Source organism: Triplophysa rosa, linkage group LG10 (assembly GCF_024868665.1).
Source record: "Triplophysa rosa linkage group LG10, Trosa_1v2, whole genome shotgun sequence".
Taxonomy (NCBI): domain Eukaryota; kingdom Metazoa; phylum Chordata; class Actinopteri; order Cypriniformes; family Nemacheilidae; genus Triplophysa; species Triplophysa rosa.
In genome coordinates, this window is record NC_079899.1 from 17,573,092 (window position 1) to 17,598,635 (window position 25,544).

Here is a 25,544-nt window from a genome sequence, read left to right on the forward strand (position 1 = left end):
CTGTAGTGGGTGGGGCGACGTCTGAGGTGTCAAAGAGCGAGTAGCGGGCAGGTTTAATTAAGCAAGAGAGGATCTTTGTCTTTCACGGTGCGGCTCTCAAACCCCCACCCCTCCAAATCCCTCTTTCACTCCCTCTTACCTTCAATTGCCAGCATTGCCCTTAGTTCTCGGTTCAGCAGCTCAAAGCGTCTCTCCAGATCATGTTCCTTCTCCCTGGGCAAGTTGTAAAAGTTCATCAATATGTTAATTACGAAATCATTAAACACTTAAAGAAACCTTTAATAAACATTGATTCGTGAACTCGCCGGCACCTTCCCTACCTCACATTAATCTACTGCAAATAAGTGATACACAAACCGGAACACAGGGGCCGCTCGGTCGAGAACGGGGACAGAAACGTCAGGTGGGTGGGGTACCGAGGAGCAAATTAAATTTCGCCACTTTCAAATGTATTGGAAATGAGCTAACTCGGTCCCTAATAGAATTTGTCCTTCACAGCCTGTTCAGTGACTAAAAAGAAATGAAAGAAAGAAATTATCAAGGCCCTTTTAATTGAGCACTTAAAAAGCCCTTTTCCAGTGATATAATGTGATTAGAATACTTCAATCTGTCATTTGTGAGAGCTTTGAAACTCTTTCTCTTTCTTCTCCCTCCCTCTCTCTCTCTCTCTCTCGCTCGCTCTCTATGCAGAACGAACAGCCGGACAGATTTTTATACATCTCGCTGTCACTTTAAAAGAAAATGATGAAAAAGAATTCATATGATCATCTTTTTAGAGGAGAAAAATAACTGAGCGTATCTGAGAATAACTGAGCGTAACAGAGTAAATAACGTCAGATATCGCCACAATATGAATTGCTATTTAGACGGTGAGTCTCTTTTTTGTGGTTGATTCATTTTTTGGGTCGATCCAATTCTCATAATGGTTGAAATAATAGTCTTTGAAATCACATTATTGCAGACGCGTCAGCTCTGATATGGGGTTTTGTCAGTTTTGCGGTGAAGGGCCGTCGGGGGAGGGTGGAAGTGAATGAGGGGCCCGACCTCCTGACTGGGCTTAGGACCCCTGGGAAAATCATTTCAAGTGTGGATCTCAACATATTATAGGTGTGCGTGTCTGTTTAGACTCACAGTAGAGAGAGCTGGTTCTGTCTGCGGATCAGAGCGTTCTTCTTGTTGACCAGCATGAACCATTCCTGCATCATGGCCTCCTCCTCTTCCTTGTTATTCCCTGAAAACACAAACACACACACATGACTTGGCATGTAAAACCCTATTATGTAATACTCTGCACTATAATATTTATGCGTCAGCACAGATTAACAAATAACAAGGTCCCACTATTTACCCAGATGTGCGAGATTTACATAACCATTCAGGATCCTTCCAGTTACTGGAACATGCACAGAATGCACAGAAACAGACTCCTGACCGACTTCCTCTGGCACGGTTACATTGAGCTAAGCACTTTTCTCACACCTCCTCTGAGTATAAAGTGCATCAAATAAGATTATCTGACAGGCTTTTCTCAACAAACAGACTGACACACGCGCTAGGAAGCCATCCAGATGTGTGTTTGGTACTTGGGTATTTACACATATCTCAACTTTTATTGTCAATAAAACAGAACGCCTCTGGATTAAGGGAAGGATTAATGCGTGCTGGTTATTTTACGGCATGGCTCGGGATTAAAGTCTCAACTCTGGGTTTTTGTACGGCTTCAAAACCGCAGCTCCAATGTGCTCGAAAAGAACATGTCCTGTGCCCGAGGCCTACATGTCCAGATGCCAAACTTACACAGTCGGAAACTGCAGGTAGGGTGCCGCCCATTGCTCGGGGGCCATGTACTCGACAGGTAAGGCTTCAAGGAATCTCCAAACCACATGCAACAGTTTATTAACTGAATTCTCAGAGTAACAATACATATTCAATGCATGTTAATGTACTGTATATTACATTTTACGGAAAAATAAAAGAATGAAAATAAATAATCTCACAAAAAAAGAGATCAGAATTAAATTAAAACTCAGAATTAGATTCCAGTCATAATTCGGTTTGGCCAAATGATGTCATTATGATTCAAAGTTCATCCGACCTCCGAAGGTATGAAAGGTATTGCAGACGTTGTGAGCTTGGACCTGGAGTCAGCCGTGGGGTAAACCGGTTAAGTGGGCTTCAAGAAGAATGACTCTGATGTCAGTATTCTGAGCATTTTTGTGACACTAATTATGTCTTTGAAGAGGGATGAAAGAGGAGAAAAGATGAAAGATCCTTTAAGCTTATGTAATCACATCACCTACTCAATGCCCCTGTGATACCTGTCTGCTCCTGACAGCATCAACAACAGAATTAGCATCTGTACACAAACACGCTCTCTCTTTTGACCAACGTGATGACTTTTGTAGCTTTAACGTCTGCTAAAATGAGATTTACAACACCAGACCATTAAACAAATGTATGCATCTGAGTGATCTTAGATGACCTGTATGTGCACTTAATCATGTACCGAACCGCTGTGAATTTTTGAGGAGATCAACGGTGTCTGGTGTCTATTTTTTAGTCAAAAGAAAACCAAAATGGTCATATTTTAGAGGTTACTTGAGCAATAACGTACAAGTCTCTCTTTTAATCTTGATTATATTCACAATACAGCACAGCTTTATACATAACACAACATCATTCTTAAAATATAAAAGACATTATCTGATATTTATATATTAAATTATTAATATTTCTATATTTACATTATTTGTATATATTTTATGATATTATTTATTGTATTATTCACTAGGTTTTACTTAAAGGTCCAGTGTATGAAATTTAGAGGCATCTAGTGGTGAGGTTGCCAATTGCAACTAACAGCTTACTTCACCACTTCCCCCTCCCTTTTGAAGTCCTACGGAGGCTGACACAGAACTAAGATGTTGTCACATTTTCGCTGACGAAATTTACAAAATGTGCACTGCAGTTTGTCCATTTAGGACAACCCATGCCATGGAAGGAGACCTGCGGTCTATGTAAATAGAAATAGCTCATTCTAAGGTAATAAAAACATAACACTTCATTATGTAACCTCTGAAGACATAGTTAGGTATGTTATATTGTATTTCTGTTGATAGATACTGCAAAAAATGACACATTGGACCTTTAATTGACATAATAGAATGTTGCTATGCAACAAAAAAAATTGTTTGCACAGAGACACATTGAAAGGATGGGGTTCATCATATCAGTTACAATAATGTGGATTATAGCATAAATAAAATGCATTAACCAATTAGCATTGAGGACAAGAACAACCCACTATATAAAGAAGCAGTACGACAGCGTGTGTGTGTCTGTGAGCACAGAGCCATTACGAGGAAGGAGGGAATGATAAGAAGGGGGATCTTCAATAAGAAACCCGATGTGGGAACTCGGCTTCGGATCTTTTCCATCATGCTGTTGCTTAGCACCATGTGACTGTGATGCCAGTCATGTGAGAGAGACAAATCCGCTAGCCACAACAAAGCCAGCGGCGGCCCCCATAGGGACGACGGCTCCATCACTCACACACCCAAACCTCCCCAGGCCTCCACCAGGGGAGCCGCTCTCATGTCTGCCAGCGCCAGATGTGTGAAATTTTGCATTTGACGACAACGCAGTTAAAGGGGGTCTGGGATTTAGGAATCAAGCCTGGATTATTGTAGTCAATTTTTAAATAGTGCAACTTGGAAGGGATAAAGTGTGCAGTGACAGGTCATTGTAGCGATGCACAGTCAAATGAAACAAGCAAATAATAAATGGTAATATTAAGCTTGTGTGACATTGTAAGGGAATGACGGATTAGGAGACACATCCCAGAGGCCGTCGCCTAAGCTTCAACTGTGAGAGAGCAGTGACATCAGGAAAGAAGTCCTCGCTTTCCCACTAAAACAAATAGTACACACACAAACCAACACACACTTTTTATATACACTCTACATTGCCAACACTTAAACTCTGACCTTTGCTGGGAACATCCCAACAACCAACAACAACTATCCAAAAAATGGAAAAAAGCTTGAATCTTTTTTATTATAATTCCCACAATTCAAATAATTTAAGACCAAGTAAGCTCACGGCTGAAAATGCCACAATTTAAGTAGACGCATTTTATTAAAAAATTTCTTAAAATAAAGTTTGTTTTTATTCATATACATTTGCAGCTCTGTTTTCTTGCACAAAGTGGGCAGTGCAGGATTTTGGGGCATTCTGATTTTCGGTCAAATCATTCAGTCATTGAAAATCAATGCAATATGCATATTCAGATATACACATTTGCAATATTTTGATATATTGTGCAGACAATACATGAACTCATAAAATAAAGGATTATCACATTTTTAGACCACACACTAATGATCCTTTTTAAAACACAAATAAGCAATAAAACAAACTACTTACTTTAATTATATGAGCATAATTTTTTCAAAAACCTTTTGATGGTGCATTTATTACTCATATTATCCTGAACAACAAATTAAATATAATAAGAAATAAACAGAACCTGTTCCTCTAGTTTAGCCGAGCACTCCCAAAATCAGCATTGAATGGAAAGAAACACGGAAACTGAAAACACAAGAGCGAAACACTTACACACCCAACAGTCCACACATTCGTGCACTAGCAGGCAACAGGGGCGAGACCCGTCTGCTGGGCCTGAGGCCTGTGTCCATGGCAGGGTGATCTGGCCTCTGTAGCCAAATCAGATTAAGATAGTCATCTCAGCCACTGTTGCATTCAAACCAGATAGCATTAATGAAATCCTCACACATTTCACAATCTGCCCCGCTTTCCTGCTAACCTTTAGTCATTATTTACTAACAGCAACAGTACAAAAGACAAAACCCAATACACTTGTACGTAAAATATATTTGAGTGAAATTGTCTGTATATTTGACATCTACTCATCTAAAAAAATTTAATCTGCGCTAATTTGTCAAATATAGAGCAAATGGTATTTAGCTTCAGTGAAGAGTGTGGTTTTTAAAAATATCAATTAAGTAACTTAATATTGGGAAATATAAGTGAACAAAATCTTCCAAAACTGGCCAAATATGAACACAGATTGTTTTTCATTTTCAAGGCATGTAATTAGGCAAAATGTTGCAAATTAATTGTTATTTTAATGTTGTTGTTTGAATTAGAACCTTATTTAGATATTGACTGAATGATAAAAACTAAATAACTCTGAAGTAAACCTCCACAACAGGGGGATTGTTTTGCTTGGCATTTTGTTTAATTACAAAATTCCCCTTCATTTGATTTAGATAAAAATCTTTCTAAAGCATTAAAAAACCAGAACAATTACAAATTAATCCCGAGCCCTGCTAAGAGCTGGGTGTCTTTACTCAAGAAGAAAAAAACAGGCCGGGGGTGGAGAGAAGAGGCCATAAAGAAAAGAAAAAAGAAAATAAATATATTAAACCCTGTGATCACAGCAAGCTCGTCTCATTTCTTATCCACCCGTTTTCTGTTTAATCCAATACCCAGTAATCCAATTTGTCTATCGGAGTTTGAAGGGGAAGATCTGCACTCCTCCGCCACTCCGTCACTTTTTGAACATTTACAATGTATTTTTTGAAGAGTGCTGACGCTCCTCGCCTGTTCGGTCTCTGCTGCCGACAGCTGTGTCCAATGTTTTTTGTGTCAGAAGTTCAACACAAAGAGAGAAAAACAAGTAAAAATTGAGTATGGGGCTGGAAAGACCATGATGAAGGAGATTGAGAAGAAGCTCATTAAGGGAGAGTCAGGGAGTCATTTTGAATATGCATGAAGACAATAATCAGATCTTCTCTCGTCACTGAAGGAGAGAGCGGCGAGTACAAAAGGATTGATTTAATTACTCTGAGTGGCTCTGCAATGTGGAGAAGTCTTGTTAGCGTGGGCTAAAAGGGCCGCGCTCGCCTCGCGCCGCTCTGATGGAAGGTAGTTTAACTTTAACCACAATACCTAATCTCAGGATAAAGCCTGGGCCATTGTCCTTTAAGACGCCCATCGCTAGTTTCAAAATGGACCGAACACATTTTCTCTTGTTTAAACCTAGTTAACCACTAACCTTTTCCCCTGTCTGCTATTTATCCGAGGACCGGCCTTTTTAGGTGATCGAGAGACTGAAAAGCAACAAGAGATGTGTGGAAAACAGAGATCTTCAAAAATCACTCCTAAATTGAAAGGCTTTTTCATTTCAAACGTACAAAATACACAATGCTGAGGTGAAGATGTTATTAACCAATTTAAAAATATTATCAATTAAATCGCATGCAAATTAAATAATTTCTAAGCTTTTAGATCATGTTTAGAGAATGATCACTTTATTATCACACACCGACATATGTGCATTAACAGAAAACAATCAGATTACTATTTAATTCCCCACAAAGTGTCCCGATGCCCATCCACTAATGGTTTTCAATTGCCACTGGCATTATTGACCTTCAGCTGCTTGCTTTGCGGCTTATGAGAAAGAATTCATAAGCGGGGCAGATTGACACTGAAGCGGGAGGAAAACAGGATCGCTGAAGTCTCTTAATGACAGAAAAGTCTTGGCTATACATACATTGTTATCATACGCGCTTTCATGTAATTGTTTGAGCGTTCAGTGAGGGGCTGACAGAAGATAGGCTGTACCTTAATACTTCTTTCTCACCCGCCTCTTTAGCGCAGTTAACACAAACAGTCCCTCTGCAAACAACCCCGCTCCCCCGGCTAACAGCACAGACACCTCTCACTTCATGTGTGATGCGGCGGGAGCAAAACAAACAATTGCCACGTAATAGATTTCGTAGGTTGTTCAATATCGGTATGTTTGAACCGGAATGTATTTTACTCCTATTACTGAAAAGAAAAACGGTAACACATTACAATAAGGTGCTATTAGTTAGCGAACATTAGCTTACAATGAACAATTTCATTTTTTCAGTATTTATTCATCCTTGTTAATGTTAGTTCATGTCAATACAGTTATTCATGTTAGTTCATAATGCATTAACTAATGTTAACAGTGACAACGTTTGATTTTAATAATGTATTAGTAAATGATGAAATTAACATGAATTAATATGAATAAATGCTGCAGAAGTATTGTTCATTAGTTCATGTTAGCTAATACATTAACCAATTGTTAACAAACAGCACCTTATTGTAAAGTGTTACCAGAAAATCAGTAATCGATTTAGAACTATTTTTTTACATTGGCCAGGAAGAAAACGTATACTATGCATTTTAAAATCTGTGAAAATCTGTCCACAGGCTCCTGCTCTATTAAACTGTGTTTGTATGCCCCCCTCCCTTTTAATCAATAAACATTATCACAGACTGACAGACTATCAGCTAGTGTTGTCCATTTCTTGCCGCTTAATCCCTGCGCCGCCTGTCCACTATCTCAACTTCACGATGAGCATAACAGCCAAGACAGGCAGTTTACATTACAAAACAACAATTACAGCCCTCTTCACAACACTGCTCGGGACAAATAATGATGCAAAATGACAGAAGGGACAAACAAACATTTCCATGGATGACGAGAACGGTGGGTAAGCTGTAACATCCAGCAAACAAGAAATACTACAGCATATACAAATCTGATGTGACAAACATCTGACTACAGTTTGTCATCAAGCAAGGGTTATAATGCATTCAAAACATAAAACAAGCGATAAATAATAGATCCGAAACATATTTCAACCCTAAAATACAATCGGTGTAATCTTCGTACGAAAATAAATGCGTTCCAAGGTTTAAAAAATACAAAACCCTTTTATCTTAACATGACCTTCAGGGTGAAACGCTGGGGCCAGAGGTCCTCTCCTCTTTCTCTCATTCGTATTTTGACAAATACTATCATTTCCCTCTATCACCCACTTTAAGCCTGCTTTTGGGGGCATTGAACACGGGGCGTTGAATCAAGGGCCTTTGGAAAAAGCCGAGTACTTCAGGTAATTAAAGCCGGGTGAGTGGCGGACGAGAGCGGTAAAAAAAAGATCACCTGGTGAAGTCCTCCGAAAGGTGTTTCATTAAAAGCCTTTTACCATACAAGCGCGGCACAATGTGTGGACGCCGTACTTTAGCACTTGTGCTCAACAGGCCCTCAGAGCAGCGGCTGGGATGAGAGCAGAAACCTATCCCGGTTAATAATCTCATAACAAAAGCTAAAAGACATCATCCTATTAACTAGCCGTCTCTAGCACTAATGCGAGCTACTGGCCTGTGCCTCTGTATAGAGAACGCAGCTATTAAAAAGGAGTGTGTGAACAGCCGGCAGGAGTCTCTGTTCGACTCGGGCCCTCTTTCACCCTTTATCTGTCGCCTCTTGTTTGGAAGCTGTCAGTGATATCATGAAGCTCAAAGATATCGCCCCCCGATATTTGTCAAATAGGTTTCATTTCGGCTGTCGGTTTTAACGGCGACGTGAGAATTCGGAGGTCGTGACGGTTCTTTTTTATTTTTGGGCGATTAAGATATCATTTGATTCTGTGCGATAACTCGGAGGAGGAATGTTAGTGACACCTCCCCCTTCCCTCCAGCACCTCCAACTCCTTGTTGCACATTTTACCTTTTTTCTTTTCTTCTTTATTCTCGTCTTTCTTTCTCGGGGGGGAATATTAAATGAGCGAGCTGGCTGAAAGACGCCGAGTCGCTGACACAAAAAGCGTTCAAAATTCTCATTTGGTTGTCTTTATTTTGCTAGCGCCATGTGGTCCTTGAAGATGTTGAAAACACGGGAAGCAGAGGAAAGATCAGAGTCGGCTCATTAGCATTGGGACAGAACTGGAGAGGCAGCGCTGTATAGTGGGCCCTACTCCAGAGCTCCAGTGAGAGCGGTTGGTGGTAAGCTCCCCGTTTCATTGTGCTTTTGTCTTTCCTCCGGGGCTAGCGCACCACGGGGAACTGCGCTAGCCCCAGGTTACACGAGAGAATTATGGGAAAAAATGATTTCGACCAAGGTGGAGAGGACTCGAACGTTGTCAGACACAGGCTTCGTGTGTGAAGATGGTGTTCTTGAAGAGATGACAGAGGTAAATGATTCGTCTTCAAAAGTCCCCATCAAACATGTATTGAATCAACACACAGCCATTCAATCTCCTCTAAATACACGTCCTACAGAGCGGTTCGGTTCTCTGAAAATCATACTACAGATTAAAGCGGTGTTTCTAAAACAGTGTTCCACGGTCTACTAGCTGGTGGTCCGCAAAGCTTTTCGTATGATTTGCAAATTGATTAGCTGATAAAACAAAACATAATAAAGACCAACATTAAAGGAATACTACATGACTAACTTCATTCAGCTAGCGCACGACACGTAAAAGAAATCCTCAATTTCTCTAAATCCTTAAAACTGATCCTCTTTTTCGCATTTCTGTTGAAGTGGTCCACAATCTGCAAAATTCTGAATATGCAGTAAAGCAATATTTATGCAAGAAATGCTGACCTCTAGCCATTGACTAAAAAATGTGTGTGAATTACACCATATATATCAAATCTTGAAGCAATATTGTAACAATGCTTTAGATTTTCATGAAACCCATGCGACATATATATTCTTTTAAAATAAAATATTTTAATAAATACATAGCAGTAAAGTAGGTTTAGTCACAGTGAAAAGGATTGTATCAATCATGTCTGAATAAAATGCTTCCAGCTCTGATGGAACGAGCAAACCATCAGTGTTAACCGTTACATGTTTCCATCTCGCCTGTGCCTTTCCCTGTCGTAGTGAAATGGATAAAGGTCTAGTTGGATGGGTTTATCGGGAAAATCCTGCTGGTTGGCCTGCTATCTAGGATGATGACCCTGAAGAATGTCAACAGCTCATTTCCCCAAAGCTGGAAGGAGTCGCCACGGAAGTCATAATCTGCTTCTTCACAAAACCCTTGATTCAAATGCTCAATATCTCCATCTTTCCTAATATATAATAACAAGCATCGTCCACTCTGCAAAATAGATGTTAGGTATTGAATACAACTTTCTGTGCATGATACGTTGCAGTGATATTTCTGTTTTATTTGAGTTCTATTCTGAAAGGTTACAAAAAATATTTATTCTTTCCCAGAGAACACAGTAGATCCTACCAATTCCTACCAACCATCAGCAAGACACAACAGTCATTTTTCAATCATTTTGGGGGGGGGGGTCGACTGTTTGATGCTAGCTGCCTTCCAGAAAGACCCAGGAATGACCAGATGTTACCGAAATGATCAACAACCAAAGCAACAATAGCTACAGGGGAGGGAGAGACCAGAATAAATTAATGGCCGATTTCTCTTGCTTTGATGGAATTAGCCGTACTTCTTTTCTCAATGTGCCATGTGAATGTCCTTGCGTTAAACGTTTTTTTTTCTCCATTCTCTCTTTCTCTCTCTCCCCTTTTCCCCCTTTTTGACAAGTAAGGCCACCCAGCAGAAAACAACTGATGCAAAACCCCCAAGTAATCCCTGTGTTTATCTCTCCACTGTGGTAAGTCTGAACACAGACCCCATTATCTCACGGATTTGAGCAAACTTTCATTTATTTGTTGGCCTTGGGTATTCTCTTTCTTTAACTTCGATGCCTGAGTTTAGGATCCCCTGATTCTCCTATTCCAATGTAAATACATCTGCACAGTGTCAATGCATCTAGCCGAGGTACTGATTAGCTGACCGAGGGGAGGCCTGTTTGCCGGGGCGGGGGGGATTTGGTACCCCAGTAGACATGTACATGTAAAAAGGTGCTTTCCAGGAGGGAGTTGTGAGCACATACATATGTATCTGTGATTGCATGAAGCTTCTTACAATCTCCACACAACCAAATGGAAAAAGCGGGTTGCATTCATGCCGCCATCTCTTGCTCCTCCTGAAAGCAAAACTAACTGCGTAAAGTTGACTGCACCCAACCGATTTCAACTTTTAAAACAAAATGGTCACAAATGGGCCACTCCTTGTGTATTTTCTTACAAAAATAGTATGAATCTAAGGCTTTTCATGATTTAAGTTTATCCGATGTACAGATAATAATTATGAATACGACCATCTTATATCTTTTGGATTACAGTAACATACCATCAGTCAACACTAGCCAATAATGAAGGAGGCAGTGCATTTTACTCAAAACAAAACGCAAGGATTTTTGTAAACCTGATAGTTAAAGGGATACTTCACCAAAAATAGAAAATTCTGTCATCATTTACTCACCTTCGAGTTATTCCAAATCTGTATTCATTTCTTTGTTCTTATGAACACAAAAAAAGATATTTGGAAGAATGCTTATAACCAGCCAGATCCCCCCCCCCATTACTACCATAGTAGGAAAAAATACAATGGTAGTCAAAAGTGCCCCAGAACTGTTTGCTGTCCTACATTCCTCAAAATGTCTTCTTTTGTGTTCAACAGAACAAAAAAAAATGATAAAGTAATTTTTCCTACTATGGGAGTCAATGGGGGCAAGATCTGTTTGGTTATAAACATTCTTCCAAATATCTTTCTCTGTGTTCATCAGAACAAAGAAATGAATACATATTTGGAACAACTTGTGAGTAAATGATGACAGAATTTTCATTTTTGGGTGAAGTATCCCTTTAAGACTGACTTTCGTTTGCGTTAAGCACAGATTGCAGCCGTTTAAAACTATATCTGTTATCGCATCTACTTAGGGCCCTCTGTTTACATACTAAGAGGTGTGAAATTCTAGGGGGTTATCAGAGCTTGAGCAACTCTCCATTTAGATTCACACTAAACCGTGAGAGACGCTGGAGCGGCTACCTGTAGAGACGACAAATTAGCACAAGCAGCAAGATCCTGTCAACAGCAGAATGTTTTTCTTCCTAACATATGATTTGCTTTTATTTGCTTAATCTGTCTTTCAAGTAAATGGCAAGTACTGAGCAAACAGTTGTGATGAGTGAAACACATCTGTTGTGCCCCGAAGACTTGCATCTTTTATAAGACTGTCAAAAGTGTTTTAAAAACTTTGTGTTATAAAATGATAACACAGTATGTCAAACACTTACGCTGACATTTAAACATTGACAAATGCTTTTATCCAAAACAATGTGCATGTTCAAAGACTTAATTCGGAGTTTCATGTAGAGTTCGTTTATTCCCTATAACTGAACCTGTGATGTTGCAAGCACCGTGCTCAACCAGTTGAGCTATAGACGGTTTTATCAGACGCACGCGCCTGGCCCGAAGTTAACTTCCGATCTGTGTTTGTTTATCGGCCTGGCTAGTGGCTAATAATATGACCATTTATATTTTAATCAATTTATAACAATATTCATTTATGTTAATATTTGATTGTATAATAATTGTATTAAATAAACAATTTGTTGAATGGGTCGTTTTACTGTCAGATTTAAGTTCAGTCGAGTAACGGTTTCTCTACTGGTAACCCAAAATAATACTGGCAAGACTTACTTTTAAATTGCTAGCTAATGTAATTAACTTTCTTTTGCTTGTTTTTAGAAATAATCTCCAGGGACTCTATTCTATACGGATGTCAATCGGAAGTTAAGTTAGGGCCACAAAAGCATGCATGCGCTGCAACGTCTGTTTATGTTGTTGCTTTGAAAGCCTCTAGGAATACTATATAATGCCAAGGTACAGTATATCATATAAAGAAGCTACCGCTACATTCACTTGCTAAACTAGATTGCGAACACCAGGCCAAAAGGCACAACCGAAAGAAGACGAGGAATGTGGCACAGCTTGGAGCAGAGGAAAATGAGGTTAGTTCAGAGCGGAGGTGTTCTACACTACTCCCTCCGTGTTGTAGTTATTTCCCTCCCGCGGTGCGACTTTGCATAATTTGCCCCTCCTCCCCCATTAGAGCGGACAACTCGTCTCCCCGGGCCATGTGTTAGAACAAATTTGAGCAGTGTCATATTGCACGTATTTCAACAAGGCCAATGCGGTTCCTGCCCAATTTGCTTAATGAATTAAGCCGAGGAGAGTAATGGATGTGCTAACACTATTAGCCGCCCTCCACGCATCTTCGTTGTGGATTCTGGCGTTTTCTTTTCTCCCCCCTTCTAAACCTCCTATTTCTAATCTTTCTCTCCTCAGGATAAGTTGATAATGAGTCTCCTCCTTATGGTAACTGTAAAAGTGTCTTCCTTTGCTATCTCTTCATCTCTGCTAAGCAGCTAACAGCAGAACAATAGCATTTAAATGGTCATTTCCATTAGCTTAAATGAGCTGTTTTGGGTGTCGTTAGCGTGTTTTAGCATGCTAAAGGTGGGCTGGGGAAGAGGCTGTGTGCTGATAAGGTTCAGGTAGTACGTTAAAGGAATGTGTAGCCTAGAGAGGGCCATACAAAGGGAAATGAACAACAACTGGGCTAGCATAGCAGGGCAGTTAGCAAGTGAATGGCCCTAATTACAGGCCAACCCCAGGTCATTACACTTAATTGTAAAGTGTGACTTAATCAGTTTCCATATGAAAAGGTCTATTAATCAAGTGCATGACTGAAATTCAATCATGCTGTCAGGAGACAATTTGTAAACCAAATAATGATCAATTATGCAAACGCAGTCCCGTGCACACAAACTGTTTTGGTAGGCTTCCAGAGGTTAAAGGAAAAAAATTACCTAGCTGAACCTAACAATATAAAACCATTTTTTTTTACAACAAATATATTATAACAATCGCACAATGAATAAAAGGGCTCTCATGATCACGGGGATGAACTTTAAATCTGTTGGGCAGCGTACCAATCCCATTTCACTCTCCTCCACAATAAAGACAAAAATCCTATAAAAATAAAGACAGACACACACTCCAGTGACACAAAAATACAACAAAAAATGAACCAAAAGAGCCCAGCAGATCATCGAGGTCTTGGCTGGCGTTGTGGAGAGCGACTCTGTGTTTTTCTGCGCGCATGGAGCCGCAGTGGCATGGCACTAGCTGCGTTTGGCTGGGTCTTACTGGAACGGCAGTCAAAGAGAGAGAGAGAGATGAAAAGGCCTCAAGATGCTTCAATAAAGGGGAGATTATAATAAGCGCCATCATTGTGCCCCTTTTGAAAATGTTAATCAGGCATATCACTGCCTGCCTGCAATGCCACATGTAGCAGCGTTTAACTTAACTTCACACCAGCAATTTAGAGGACAGCAAGGCCACTGCATAACGCATGGGGGGGGGGGGGGTTCTGACGGATGAAAGCGTAAAAGAGAAAACAAACAGGGGGTAGAGAGGGACCCGACTCGGTGTAATTTCCGTGCCGTTATAAAAATATAAATTACATGTCTCTCAATGCAGGCCCTATCTCCAGCAACCAACAAACCCTACCCCCCTAAGACACTATCCACCCCGTGCGTTTTATCTTAAGATTCTCAGACAATGCCTGGAGGATCCCGTTCTCTAATCTTCCTTAAAATCCCCTTTCATCCAACTGTTAAAGAATGTTTGAAAGCCTGACACCGGACCAAAAAAACCCTCTTCACATCTGGGAAAAGCTTTTGGAGGGAGGGGTGCTGGTTGGGGGTTTGAATGTGAAGTCAATGCAACTTAACTAATTAAATTGTTTTTGCTCTCTGAACACCCAAACAGCCGTAGAAATTGAATGTCGCTGATGTAAGGATTTTTCCTTCTTGTATTGACCGTTCTAAAACTCCAATAAACCGGACCTTATTTAGACTTTTGAATACACCACCAATGTCTTACAATATGAATAAATTACGACTAAAGGTCACAACGGCGATCTGCGTGTAAAGGTCCGGAGAGAATAAAACAAGCGGCAGGAACAAAGGCCGAAAAAACAGCAGCAGCGAGAAATGGACCATTCTGATGTTAACCAGCTCTTGAAGACGAGCACACAGTCCGTCAGTGAACCTGAATAGACATTCACCTTCCAGATCAACCGCTGGCCTTTGGTCGTGCCGATAAAAGCCGTCCTTATGAGCCGAATTCCTGCGTTTGACTCCGGCCTTACTTTCCGCCTCTCGCCGTGCACGCCTGCCAGGAAGGCTAGACGAGGTCCTTGGTCTTGAAAATGATAACAGACAAGGTACCGAACTAGCATGCAAATTCCAGGGAAGAGAAATAATAGGACAGAGGGAGAGTGAGGACAGAAGAAAGAGAACAGCGAGAGTTACCGATGAGTGCCGAATTATTTTTACCGATGAGTGCCGAATGCAGGAGACATCTCAAAACCCGTCTCGTCTACAGAACTGGGGCGAGTATTATGTTCTAAACACTTTTCCTTCTCTTACTGTGGAAAGATTATACTGGTTATCCTATTAATGCTGCTGAAATGCCATTCTAGTGTCTTTAAGCTCTTGCATAGGAGGTCAAGAGGAGTACGCCACCGCTTACAAGCATGCTGTGGATGTAATCTTCCCAAAGTTACAATAATTAATGTTAAGCTTCTTTAGCAATACGTTTCTGAAAGAACTTGCCTGATAATATACTTAAAGCTGTGTTAGCTGTTAGCTGTTGTCTGAGCTTGGAGACCATTTCCCTATGCGACTCACGTAGCCAAGCTTAAATCTTTAGTCAAACTAAGGGGATGGTTACAAGCATCTTGCCTTAGCAACACAAGCAATTCCATTTCAGTCTTGGCGGAGCGGAGATCTATAAACGCAGACACTCGAGCAATTATTTCTGCATGACCACCGCTGCCTTGGAATGTGGGCATGGAGAACTAATGTGGGAAAACTGAGGGGGGAAAAGGAATAAAATTATAAACAAAAATGGCGTTCTTAAGTCTAAGGTTCTAAACAAAAGACACCAATAAAAACAAACCTCAAACCTTTTCTAACGCCACCAAATGTCTTGTTTTCCCAGCGCGGAATGCAATGGCTTGTCTGTAAACTACATTAAGCTGATGATATCCGTCTTGTATGAATTTCTGTGACCGCGGCGGAGAAAAAGAGGAAGGATTAGCATGCAATAAAACCTGTGTCAATCTTATCAGACTCAAGTGCAATTTTTAAACATATGTTAATCTCACCTAAAACTCATTCTTCCCTCTGTGCTTCTTTAAAATCTCTTATCGAGGACTCTGTAGGTGTGTGGGTTTGAAGCGCCTTTAAATGCCATTATTTTCATAATTGCGTTCATTGTTGCAGGTTATAAAGCAATTTGAAAATCATATGTGTGCATAAATGCATGTTGAGCAGATGTCAGGCAGATGCATTCACGGGGTTGCATAGTATCAAAAGCCGCGGAGATAACATTTACACGCGTTTCAATGCTGCGCACTGAAAAATTTCAATGCGCTTTGGCGAGGCATTGTGCCCAGGACAGAATGGCGAGTGTGTGAATACCTCGCTTTCGATTTGGTAATAGGTTCAAAATTGATATGTTCCGAAATCTGTGTGACAATAACACATTCAGACGTAATTCCGGGCATGTGGCTAACAGAGGTGCTGGCTGAGCTGCTGGCGAGTGTGTGTGTAGGACACTGCTCCCTCTGGTGTGGGAATAACAAGTTCATTAGGCGGGAGCCACCGCAGGCCTGGCTGTTCCCCCGTGCGCACAGCACTTCTAGTCCATCAGCGGCTGCATCATTAGGACTCTGCCATAATTAAGAGCTGTTAGAATGCGAATTCTCCAACTACAGATTAGAAAATTAAACTATTTACTGATTACATATTAATAGAAGACAACAATGGCAGTCGCCATAAGCTTGGAAGGCAACCAAGGAATACATCTGTGTACTTAATTACCATAAACAATGGTTGCATGGAAATAGAGTTTTATACGCATTCCCTTCTGTAATACGCCTGATATCAGAAGACACTTGACAATTCGTGTTCAATTATCTCCATTCTTTAATGTGCTGTGAACTGCGCACAGTAAATAAATTAACCAGCCCAATTACTGTGAATTCATCTGGGAAACAAACGCAAAAAAACCCCAGCAGACTAAAGCAGAGCGAATAATGAGAGGGGGATGGGGTGTAACAATTAGTTTTATTTGACTTTTCTATAACTTCTTTTATATATTGTATTATATATATACAGTATATCTGTTTTGATATTTTTATATATAGGTGTATGTCTTATATACATAAATATGTAAGAATTTTGTTTAGTAAATAAAGCAAACCGCATGTTAAGCCTGAAGTCACAAGGAAGGAAGGTCATATACCATTTCCGGTCCAAAGGCTCTATCAGATGCCATAGGCAAACAACATAAAATGCTAACAGACACTGATTGTTTGCAGTAAAACTATCGGGGAAAAAAAACACAATCCTAACCTTTATCTTCCTAACAAAATCCCAGATGTCCAGCAGTTCATTTTTACAATTGATTAAATGATAGATTTTGGAGATTCTATGAGCCTGTAGTGCACACCGTGACGTTTCACGTAAATGTGTGATATTAACAGAGGTGGGTAGTAACGCGCTACATTTACTTCGTTACATTTACTTGAGTAACATTTTGGAAAATATGTACTTTTTAAGTAAAATTAAAAGTGTGTACTTTTACTCTTACTTGAGTAAATTTCTAATAGAAAATCTGTACTTTTACTTCGTTACATAACTTACATTGATTGACGTTCCTTCGTTCCTTCATTTTAAATATGCTTTTTAAAACGCGTTGTTTATTTCAAGGTTGTCGTCTCTTTTTACGGGCATTCCCGAGTGATCGATTCTTTTGAGTCGATTCTTTTGAAAGCATTAATTGAACAATGGGCAAAACCACTTGAATAGGCTAATGAATCAGTTCAAATGATTTGTTCAGTTCGCAGCACGATCTGAATCATCTGAAGCAGGATTACTCACTCCTCGTAGCGCGAAACTTAAGAACACGCAGAACACAGAGAGCGTTGGATGAAGTGGATATTAATCTATATCTATACAATCAAAACTGCAAATGTGTCATATTGTTTGCCAGCAATGATAAATGCCCGCCATATGCGCGCACCCGCGCGACCTGTTCGTCAGACACAGCAACATGCGTGTTACCTGTCAGACACAGAGACGTGGGCTTGCAGAAATATACATTTGAAGAACAGAAGGAAGAAAACTTGTTGATGGGCGTGTGGTTCACTGTTTACTGTTTGTTTACAAGTAAGAGCGTTTCACAACACACACGTGACACAACTAGGGTTGGGAATCGAAAATCAATTCCAATTTGGAATCGGAATCGAAAGGCTAGGAATCGGATCGGAATCGAAAGGAATAGGAATCGGATACTTGAGATTAAAATTTGAATTCCTCTTATCAATTCCTGTGTGCATATTTTCAGAAAAGTACATGCGTTGCATGATCTGCTGATATCTCAATAAAAAGCCCTTATGAAAATTATCCATATTTTTTACTATAGTAAGCATAGTTTAGCTATAGAATTGCATTAAAGCACAGGAATCACAAATTAACCATAGTTGCATTATAGTAACTGCAGTTTAACCATGATGTAGTTCAACTATGGTAATAAATCAGAAAAGGTGTGTTTCTATGTGTAAATATACACAAAACGGTGCTCATAAATATATAAATATATTTTGCAAACAAGTCAATAAGCACGCTAAATGACCATACAGGTTGATATCTAAATGTTTTACTTCAACTGTGGAATCGAAACTGGGAATCGATAAGAATCGAAATCGATAAGCAGAATCAGAATTGGAATCAGAATCGATAAAATTGAAACGATTCCCAACCCTAGACACAACACGAGAAAACATGAGCTTTGTTCAAAAATGTGTATTTCATTTAAGAGAGCACTGCAGATGTTCTAGATCATCTTAGGAAATGCTCTGAGTTTAGTTCATGCTTTAGTTTGACATGGTCTATTATTCTAAATAAGTTGTGTAAACTACATTGACATCAGGACTAGATGAAATTTACAGAAATGCTTGTCTCTTCTGTGTTTGTCTATTCTTTAGTCTCTCTAGTATATTGCAAAGATATCTGTTTATGATAATTAAAAATATTGATTAAAATGTAATATTAAAATATTGGCGTTAATATTAATTTTATGTAGTAGGCCTATATAATCAGATACAAAGTAACTAAGTAACTAACTACTTGAGTAGTTTTTTCATTGCATACTTTTTTACTTTTACTCAAGTAATTTTTAAAATAGTGACTTTTACTTTTACTTGAGTAACAATTTCTCTAGTTACTTGTACTTTTACTTGAGTAAAGATTTTGGCTACTCTACCCACCTCTGGATATTAAATAAAAAAGTGCCCATAAAAGTTGGTTTAAATGGTACCCTCACTTGAAACAGTACTCCTTACTTAACAAGCGGATACTGATTTATTTAACACAAAGCATGGCACGCACCTACATTATGTAGATACAAAAACCCACAGTATACGGCATTTAATACTTAAAATACTGTACATTAAATACTCTAACATATAATCTAGTTTGTTTTAAATTTATACAGCCGCAGAAAAAAATAAAAGACCACCCCAGTTTTGCCTTTAATCTGCATTTTTGTACGTACTGTGGCAATTCCACATTTGAAGAAAAGCAAACCTCAGGAGTCAATCCAACAGCAATGTGAAAGAAAATCCAAGAAAAAAGCATGCTTATTCCATCATACAGGCCTATTTATTTTTTAACCCAAAGTACGTGTAAAACATTTGTATTGTGTTGTTTTCAAGATCTGCAAACATTGCATCTTTTTGTTATTTTGATCAGTATGTCCAACTTGAATTTTCAGCAAATAAATGCAAAAAAGAAAATCTATTTGAAATTTGGGAGAAATGTTTCACAGAATGAAACTAAAACGATCATTTTACCTATGAAAAGTAATTTCATAAAAACTAAAAACAACTTTGGAGTATATATATTAGCTATAGAAGCTGTTGTTGATGGAACATGTAGTCTTGTGAACCTAACAGCATTGAGAACGGTCACCTGTTTGCTATGCTGAAATGCGTGCACTAGCTTAGCCAGGTAAGCACATTAAGGTGAGACTCGTACATGTGGTCTGGTGTGTAACAGCGCTTCTTATTTCTGTCTGTGAGTGTATAAATCTTTGGTACAGTTCTCCCCCTGCTAGGGTATTCAAGCCCCATTTCATTGCAAAAAAACCCCTTCAAACGGACACGATGGCTTTGACTTCAACAGGGTCCAGGTGAGTGTGAAGTGAGAGAGAGAAATGGATGGAAGGTTGGGCAAACACAAAACTGATAGTCTTGATATCGTGTCAATGCGACGGAGAAGCATACAAATTCAACCGTCTATTTTTCCCTCCTTTTTTCCACCCCCGACTTCCCAAAGCTGCCCTTGTGAGAAATGATTGTTTCCTATCAGCATCCGGATGGGCATGAAGCTATTCTCCAATTTCACTTATTGAGGTGCCTTGCTATAAACGGAGCTCCACGCATTTGACAAAGCCCCGACGGCCCTTTTTTCCTGCTATACACAAGATCGCTCCACAACCTTTCATATGTGTATATGTGAGGGGAGAGAGAGAGAGCAATAGAGCATGCGTGAGAGAGAGCGCGCGCACATGTATCTATTAATATGTGTCTTTCATTATTTCAACGTTCCCTTTTCGGTCCAGCCCCCAAACACCACCCCCTCCCCTTTTTTCATCCTCGCCTCTTCACCCTTTACCCCTCTGCCGTATCCCCCTTTCTACTGCCCTCCCTCTCTCTCTCTCTCTCCTACAGCATATCATTGAAGGCCAGATATGGGGTTCTGTTGCGCATGGCTGCACGGTACTGTTCAATAGTGGCTGGTTGGCGGACGCTATCAGCACTAGTTATCAGCTCCCATGAAGGCTCTCTTATCACGGCGGCCCAGAGAGCCTTCCTGCATCCTCACCGCCCCTTTTCATATCCCCGCTGCCGCCCCAACATCCCGGCTTCAAAGATTCACACTTCCCAAACTCCATAAGAGTTTGTGAACGCTCAATTTGCCAAAACTGTTTACAGTGTAATTGGGCGGCGTACCTGTGTCCATGAGATAGCGCAGACGCTTCTCCACGCGCGAGGCCCGCGTGTCGATCTGCCTCTGCTCGCTCTCCAGCGCCGCCAGTTCTCCCACCACGTACTGACTGGTGTCTTTGAACGCTTTCTGCTGGCAGAGAACAAACGAGAGGGGGAGAGTGATGAGAGGTGGAAAATAAAGCATCACATCCTGCGTTCGTAGAGGTTTTGCTATTTATTAGCTACAGTGGGCATAATGACTGGTGAGTAGTGCTTTAATGAAGCCAATTATTCTTTCATTTCTTCTGCTTATTGTGTTTCCTGTGTGTTGTTGTCCACATCAAATAGGGTTAAAAAATCCCATAAAAAACAGACAAATTATTTTTATTTTTATTAAAATATGTATAAAAGCTAGTTCATTTTTTTCCCAAATTTTTTAAAATGAAAATTATGACCAAAAAAGTACATTTAAAAAAAATCATAAAATGATAAGAATCAATGGATTAGATAAATTATAAAAAATAAAAATTATAAAAATCTATAAAAAAATAAAATCTAAAACACAAAATTTAAACATTTAGTTTAATATAATAAAGGCAATCTACTAAGCCTACTAATGTACATGCAGCACATCCTGTAACATGCTGTAAAATCAAAAATCAAAAACAAGACAATTGTATATTAAATGTATAATCCACGGCACATTTCAGCTATTGCATAAAATCTTACAATCACGTCATTTTATTTACTTGTTGTATTTACTATTTATTGCTAATAGCAAACATTTATGCACTTATGGACCATGTGTGACGCTTTAGACAAAAGGTTGCATTCACACACAATCATATGCTAATTGACCTCCAGTATAACAGAATATGACAGCAGTCGGGAGCGACACTAAAGAGAGACAAAATTAAAATATATGGAAGAGGTGGGTCAGAGCCTAAGGGCCTATCAGCAGGGATCTAAAAGATCCACACACATGCACAAATTTACGCTCATGTACACATTTGTCAACACACTCCTCCTTTCAAGCACATGCGTGGCCTCTGGCTCATGGGAGTGAAGGATGAGACAGTGATTAAAGAGAAACAGAGTAATTAAACTGCACGCTTATTTCTAAGTGTGCGTGATAGTGTCAGCCCCCTTTTATTCCACTCGTTCATCAATCTCTCCTTCATCCTTCTAGTGCTGCAACGACGTGTCGACGTCGTCGATTACGTCGACTACTAAAATACGTTCTGAGTTCAGGGTGCGCGGGCTCGCTTTAACGCCACTCTGCATTAGAGTCTTTTATACGGTGATAGTTTTGTACAATAAACAGAGACAGATAGTAGTATTTTACTTTTACTCAATTATATTATGAGACTGAAAATAGAGTCGGATATTACTTGGAGGAAAAAAATACAGAGCATATATCATGCTCTAGTATTTCATATACACATTTTTTAATGTTTTTACTTTTACATTTAGTCATTTAGCAGACGCTTTTATCCAAAGCGACCTACAGATGAGGGAAACAATGGAAGCAATTGGAAGCAATTGGAACAACATAAGAACAACAAAAAGCATAAGTGCAATAAAAAAATTTTTTTTTACCTTTAATACAGTACTTAAGTACATAAAAAATCAGTATTTTTTTACTTTTAAAATTAAAACTACTTAATTAAAAGAAGATGGTGATTTTAATGTAAACACGGATTAAAATGTTAAAACAACAATATTTATTTATAAAATGTAGTGGAGTAAAAAGTATGATTTGCTTTATAATGTAAGAAAATACTAGAACTTATTGTTTATTTGCAAAGTTTGCCAAAGGATTAATCCAAAAAAATCTTTATTAGATAATCGTTAGATTAGTCGACTAATCGAAAAAATAATCGTTAGATTAGTCGACAATTAAAATAATCGTTAGTTGCAGCCCTACATCCTTCCCACCTAAACTCTGACTATTCTCAGGAAAGGAGGAGGGAGAAAAAGCCCACTAATTTAAATTCACAACCTACAGATAGCTGGAAATATATATATATATATATTTAGTGCTGATGCACCTTATTTCATAATGGAAAAGAGGGAAATGGGGAAAAAAGTTTTATTATCCCCAAGACAGCACTTTTTCTGCCTGATTCCTTCTGCTGTCCATCAAACTCCACCTTCCTCTTCCTCGTCGCTCTATCAAATACTTCTCCCACGAATCAATTTTACACATGATCAGCCCCCTCCCCCTGCCCTCGCCTCTCTGCCATAATTAAGTGTTGAAATTTCCATATATATTATATTAATGCAAACATCATTCGCTGGGTAATTCAGCTTGAGCTGGGTAATGGCCAAGTTCAACACCCATTAACCCCGCCACAGAGAGGGGGCAGAGTTGGTCTCAACTGACCCTCTCTCTTTCTGTCTTTATCTGTCCCACTCTTCCCAGGGTGCATTTCTCTTTGCTTTGGCTCGATATATGTGGCGCTCTAATAATTAAAATCAGTAGCTCAATCCTGTTTTCCGGCGTGGAGACTTTAAATAAACCATAATATACACCACTTCGCAGATTTGTAAACATTGGTCCAGAAGCAGTTCTGGTTTCATTTTTTATTTTATTTTTTAAATCGTACATATATAATTCTTAAAGATGTTTGTTTGACATTTTGATTTGTTTATACATTTTCTGTTGGTTGTATTCTGTTCACCCGGTTATGCAGTGTTAAAAAACTAAAACAGGAAGTTCTTTTGGACCAGCGCTGGACCAGCATTGTTCACTTTTTACGAAGTGGTCTATAGATGAAGTTAACTTTTGGTCTGGGTTTGGTTATAATAATTAATATTTAATTAATTAATATAAATATTTAATTGTATATTAATTGTATTAAATTAAATGAAAACTACTCAACAGTTATTGATTCTTTGTGGAGGTCTACCGGAAGTTAAAGGGATAGTTCACCCAAAAATGAAAATTCTGTCTTCATTTACTCACCCTCAAGTTGTTCCAAACCTGTATACATTTCTTTGGAATTTGGATATATTAGATATTTAGAAGAATATTTAGATATTTGGAAGAATGTTAGCATTTGAAAGAATGTTAGCAATTTTCAGTTCTGGGACATTATTGACTACCATAGTAGAAAAAATTAAAATGGCCCTAGCTGCCCCAGAACTTTTTACTCTTTCATAAATTCTTCAAAATATCTAATTTTGTGTTTAACAGAACAAAGTTCTACTATGGTAGTGAAGGATGTCCCAGAACTGAAAATTGCAAACATTCTTCAAAATATTTATTTCTCAACAGAACAAAGAAATTTATACAGGTTTGGAATAACTTGAGGGTGAGTAAATAGTGACAGAATTTAAATTTTTGGGTGAACCTTTCCTTTAAGTTTGGGCCACATAACGTTTGTTTATACTGATGCCGCTAAAACCACCCATAAGATCTATTAAGGTCTATTTTTTTCTCACTATAATTCTCTAGTAGGGATGTCAAACAATTAATCGTGATTAATCGCATCCAGAATAAAAGTTTGTGTTTATATAATATATGTCTGTGTACTGTGCATATTCATTTTGTATTCATAAAAACATACACATGCATATATTTAATTAAAAAAAAATGTTTATAAATCATTTCAATTATTGGTAAATATTAATAAATAAATACATTAAATATTTCTTAAATATATATACATACATGTATGTGTATGTGTTTATATACAAAATCAATACGCACAGTACACAAACTTTTATTCTGGATGAGATTAATCATGATTAATCGTTTGACAGCCCTATTCGCCATAAAAAACTTTACTATTACAATAAAATGTGTAAAATAGGAATAACAAAGAATGAGGAGGTTTTTCTAAACTTTTGATGGGTGGTGTATGATTATTAAACGTAAAAAAAATAACTTTTTAAAACTGCTATTCTCTTACTACCCCTAAGAAGATTTTGACTCGTATAAATGCGTACTGCATATACATACAGAGGGATACTGAAAGGAGAATAACAGAGTGATTCAAGACAAACTGAAATTATTTCAAGAAAATGTGTGAAAGAGGGATTTCCAGCCTCATTTCATAATTTTCTCCAAGTCTTACAATTATCATAGAACCGCAGTCTAATTTGACCAGACTCCCCAGCTTTAGGGAAGAACAGATTGACATCAGTGTTAAAAAAACTCTCTGGCTCTCACACAGATATGACTGCATGTGTGTGACTATGACCCTATATCACGGCCAGCATCAGAACCAGCAGCGGCGACAGAGAATTTAAATATGCATGAAGTACTTCATCTTCAGTTGGCTTTCGTCCGTCTATTTCCGTCAGAGCCCCTCTCTCCTCGCCCGTGCGCTTCAGCTCTTCAGGTACTGATCTATGCCTTTTAACCTCTGAAAAGAGAAAGTAAGATGAGATGCTGAAAGTTGATAGAGTTCGTTCTCACCTGGGCAAAATGGCAGATGAATAAGACGTTTTTTTCTTTATCAGAAGATGCCCATTAAATACATCACTCAGATCTGATATGTCCATTAAAGCAATCACAAGGCATATATAAACACCTCATACAGCTGATATCAAACTGTTATTATTCCTGAAGGCCTCTAAGAGACACTTCAGTGCTATCTTCAGATTAAGCCTAATTGGAAGACCTGCATGTAATATAAAAACAAACCCGAGTGTTACAGGCTTGACCATCTTCATGCATTAAATATATTCATTATTAC

The 25,544-nt window shown here is 38.8% G+C and overlaps 1 protein-coding gene across 9 annotated transcripts in view; it reads right to left on the reverse strand.

The window, feature by feature from the left end:
* ehbp1 (EH domain binding protein 1) overlaps positions 1 to 25,544 on the reverse strand; it is a 127,594-nt gene that overhangs the window by 6,681 nt on the left and 95,369 nt on the right. For 8 of the 9 annotated variants that reach the window (XM_057343278.1, XM_057343276.1, XM_057343275.1 and 5 more), the window contains 4 exons: positions 25,111 to 25,211; positions 20,863 to 20,989; positions 1,132 to 1,231; positions 140 to 213 (listed from right to left, as the gene is read on the reverse strand). In XM_057343278.1, coding sequence (XP_057199261.1) covers positions 140 to 213; positions 1,132 to 1,231; positions 20,863 to 20,989; positions 25,111 to 25,211 — 402 coding nt within the window. The remainder of the gene's footprint in view (positions 1 to 139; positions 214 to 1,131; positions 1,232 to 20,862; positions 20,990 to 25,110; positions 25,212 to 25,544) is intronic. The other variant, XM_057343272.1, reaches the window with a different exon arrangement.